This window comes from Myotis davidii, unplaced genomic scaffold (assembly GCF_000327345.1).
Source record: "Myotis davidii unplaced genomic scaffold, ASM32734v1 scaffold2965, whole genome shotgun sequence".
Classification (NCBI taxonomy): domain Eukaryota; kingdom Metazoa; phylum Chordata; class Mammalia; order Chiroptera; family Vespertilionidae; genus Myotis; species Myotis davidii.
Genome location: NW_006296512.1, coordinates 9,493 through 13,532, shown reverse-complemented (window position 1 = coordinate 13,532; position 4,040 = coordinate 9,493). Strand labels below are relative to the sequence as shown.

Here is a 4,040-nt window from a genome sequence, read left to right as displayed (position 1 = left end):
AGGTTTCACTTCTACCCAGAAAAGGGAGCTCACCGTGACTGAAGTTGCAATTTGTCAAGGGAACTGACAGCATTAATTTACATATTTATAAACTATAACTGGGCATGGGTTCTTTGGGAAGCAATAACTATTACCCCTACCAAAAAAGAAAAAATCCTTATGCTCAGAGAGATAGGAACAGTTCTGACTCATTTGTCCTGGTTACTGGCCCCAGAGGATTTCTCCTTTAGTCCAAAAGAGAATAGGAGGAAGTGACAGTGGAACCCTAATTAAGTCAGTGACGCTTCCCTGTGATTACCCGCCAGAGGGCACCCTGCACATCAGGGTTCCTGAGGCTGTAGATAATTGGGTTCAGCATGGGGTTGAAGACAGTGTTAAAAATTCCAACAGCTTTATCTTTGTCTGAAGCGTTTTGTGAACCCATACGCATGTAGTTGAAGATACCAGTTCCATAGAAAAGGCAAACCACAGTGAGATGGGAGCCACATGTGAAGAAGGCTTTCTTCCTGCCCTCCACTGAGCGGATCCGTAGCACTGCAGCTGTCACGTGGATGTAGGAGGTGATGATGAGAACCACAGGTACACCTGCCATTACGAAACTCATAGCAAAGAGCAGCCCCTCATTGAGTTGGGTGCTGGAGCAAGAAAGCTGGAAGAGCTGTGGCAGGTCACAGTAGAAGTGATTGACCTCATTGGGACCACAGAAGTTGAGTGTAGTTAGGGCAATAGTATGGATCAGTGCATTGGTGAAGGCACAGGCCCAGGACACAGCCACCAGTATCCACTGGACTGAATGGCTCATGCGGGCGCTGTAGGTGAGGGGCCGGCAGATGGCCAGAAATCGGTCATAGGCCATGGCTGTCAACAGAAAGCAGTCCACACCAGCCAACTGATGGAAGAAGAAAAGCTGTGTGAGGCACGCTCCATAGGGAACTTCACGCTTGTGGGACAAGAGGCGACTCAACATTGAGGGAACAGTGACAGTGATGCACCCAATGTCCAGCACTGAAAGGTTTCCCAGGAAGAAGTACATGGGGGTGTGGAGTTTGGGCTCCATCAAGATGGCAGCCAGGATGCTGAGGTTGCCCCCAACTGTGACCAGGTAGGCAAACAGGAAGAACACAAAGATAAGAGGCCACAGCTCTGGTGTCTCCACCAAGCCCAATAGAAGGAACTCAGTAATAGTTGTTCCATTGGCCCCAGATTTTGGCTGCATTAGTTCCTGCAGGAAAACATCCAAGAAGATAAAGAATCATTCCTCTTGATATATTTATTCAAAAAGAAAACAAATATTTTTTTCTATATGCTGAGGTTTTTACTCAGTACCCGCTCCCCAAGTAAGAACTTTCCTACTCCCAAGACATGCCACAGCTATTAACTCGCTTGTGACATTTACCTCAATGGCTTTCTTCATTCTTAGGTACATGGACAGGTGACATCATTCTGGACTTCTCTCCTTGTATTAGCTGAAAGAATCTATTAGTAGAGATTATGAAAGGAAAAACCCTTGGGAAAAATAAATAAGTAGAACGTGTATTTGATTTAAACATAGCAGAGTAAATCTGGAATTTTCTTTTCTCAAATCTCTTCTCAATACAGACAAAACAAGAATACAAATTAGATTCTATCTTCAATGAAACTAGTAAATATCCAAAACTCTTAATGCACAAACTAGATCAGAGGACTTCAAGAATAGTGGAGGTTAAATAGGAAAGTGGAAGAAAGAGAAAAATCCATGACCATAGTAAAATCTAGACAAGTATAATTTCCATAACAAAAGGGCACTCACTAGGGAATAAAACCAAAAGCCCTTCTTTGCAATAATGGGAGTAGGGTGCATAGTATGGCATCATTACCTCTGTGAACCTGAGTTGGATTCAAGAAGCAAGGGAGAGCTAAATGACAGATCTCACAGGCAAGCTGTATTTGCAGGCTGTAGACAAAACATAGAGTTGGGGTGAGAGATAAAGAAAACAGATAGGTCCTACGTCTGTTACCTATCTACATTGATTACAGACAGGGAAATGCTAAAGTACCTCACCCCTATTATGTGCCAGAAGACATAATAGTTATGCAAATGAATGCTCCCAATATCTGGTATTGATATATACAGCCCAAAGTGCAGGATTTCAAGAAGAAATAGAATAATAGCTAGTGGATTTTAGTGACTTTTATAATAGAGTTAATTTGACAGAAAAGTAAGGCTATAAAAGACATCAATATAATTAATGATTCAAGAGGTAGAACTGACATGCTCATCTTTTTCTTTTTTTCTTTTATACTCACTTTTTTCAAATACCCATAAAACATTCACCCTCCCCAAAGAGCATATATAAACCAGAAATTTTGAAAATTCTTAAAGCATAAATAATTCAAACAATAATATTTAATCACAATCCAATTTAAAGGAAAATAATTTTTACCAATAAATCCCAATATTTTAAGAAACAGTTGGACCAAAGAGGGAATCAAAACTAAAAATGAATAATGTCTGTGGGAGGAAAAGGGGAGATAATGAAATCAATACACACTAAAGAATTATCATTAAATCAATGTTCAGAAGAAAATGTATAACCTTAAGTAAATATATTAACAAAAAGAAAGAACATTGATTAAAAAATCAAATCAAGAAATTAGAAAAGAACTATAAGAAATGGGGAGAGGCTGGAAAAAGGGTGCATTTAGTTAAAAGAAGAATGAAGTTTAAGGATTAAAGGTATAAGATGGTGACTATCTATATATATAAAAGCCTAATATGCTAAGTGTCCGACCAATTGGTCAACTGTTTGGTTGACCACTCAGCCAGTCACTATGATGCACACTGACCATGAGGGGGCAGACGCTCCAACCAGTAGGTTAGCTTGCTGCTGGGGTCTGGCTGATCAGGACTGGGTGAGACGGCCCCAATCGGCCTCGATCACCGGCCAGGCCAAGGGACCCCACCCATGCACGAATTTGTGCACCAAGCCTCTAGTTGTTAATAATACTGCATTGCATCATTGAAATTTGCTAAGAGAACTTAAATGTTCTCACCAAAAAAAAATGTAACTATGTAAGGTGATAGATGTGTTCATTAACTTGATTGTAGGAATCCTTTCACAATGTAAATGTATGTAATCATTATGTTGTACATTTCAAGCATATTTTAATTTTATTTGTCAGTCATACTTCAAAAAAGCTGAGAAAAAATGAAAATAAAATGACATTTTATAAGCTTTAAAAAAATGACAAGTCCAGGAATAGACCTAAGGTAATGTTGGAATTTAATACATGAGGTAAGTGGCATCTTAAATGAATAGGAAAATGTCTGTGCAATAAGTACTATGAATAGAAGCAATAACATAACTATCTTGGAAAAATGTAAGTTGTATATATACCTCATATATTTTGCAAAAATAAAATTCTAAATGGATCAAATATTTAAATACAAAATTAAAATTATTGGGGGGAAATGTGGAATTTTAATAGTATAAGGATGACTCAAAATATAGAAAAAACTTAAAAATAACCAAAATTGACTGATCTATAAAAATTTAAAACTTCCAGCAAATTAGCTAAGGTGGAACTACATTCCCAAATTCCATTCTCTGTATGATTCCAGGTTAGGGTTGGCCACAAGGGGAATTTGCATGGTAGTTGTAAGGTAGAATTGAAAAGGAACAAGGAAAATTTGGCAATATTTTTCAAAATTACTAGTGTGTTTGTCCTTTCACCCAGAAATTCCACTTCTGAGAATTTATCTAACAGATATATGGGCACATTTAAAAAGTGACATATGCATGAGGCTGTTTGTTGCAGCACTGTTTGTAATAGCAAATAATTGAAAATAACCTAACTGTCCTTTAACAGAGGACTGGCTAAATTCATAATGGTATATCCTTACAAAGGAATACTATGCAGCTATAGAAAACAGCTCTGTCTGTGCTAATGTGAAAGATACCAAAGCCATATTATTAAATGTAAAATACAACTTGTAGGATGAATATAGTATGCTTTGGTTTACATTGAAATGGAGAAAAAGAATACACATAGGCACACTG

General features: G+C 38.0%; 1 protein-coding gene across 1 annotated transcript; it reads right to left on the bottom strand.

Annotated features, from left to right (window-relative positions):
• Positions 1-274: 274 nt before the first annotated feature.
• LOC102770211 (olfactory receptor 3A1) lies at positions 275-1,222 on the bottom strand. Its single transcript, XM_006771852.1, has one exon. The coding sequence runs from the start codon at positions 1,214-1,216 to the stop codon at positions 275-277; it is 942 nt and encodes a 313-aa protein (XP_006771915.1). The 5' UTR covers positions 1,217-1,222.
• Between the last annotated feature and the right edge of the window lie 2,818 nt (positions 1,223-4,040).

What these genes read in the sequence shown, in the direction of transcription:
- LOC102770211 (XM_006771852.1), bottom strand. Translation starts at nt 1,216, where the DNA reads ATGCAGCCAAAATCTGGGGCCAATGGAACAACTATTACTGAGTTCCTT.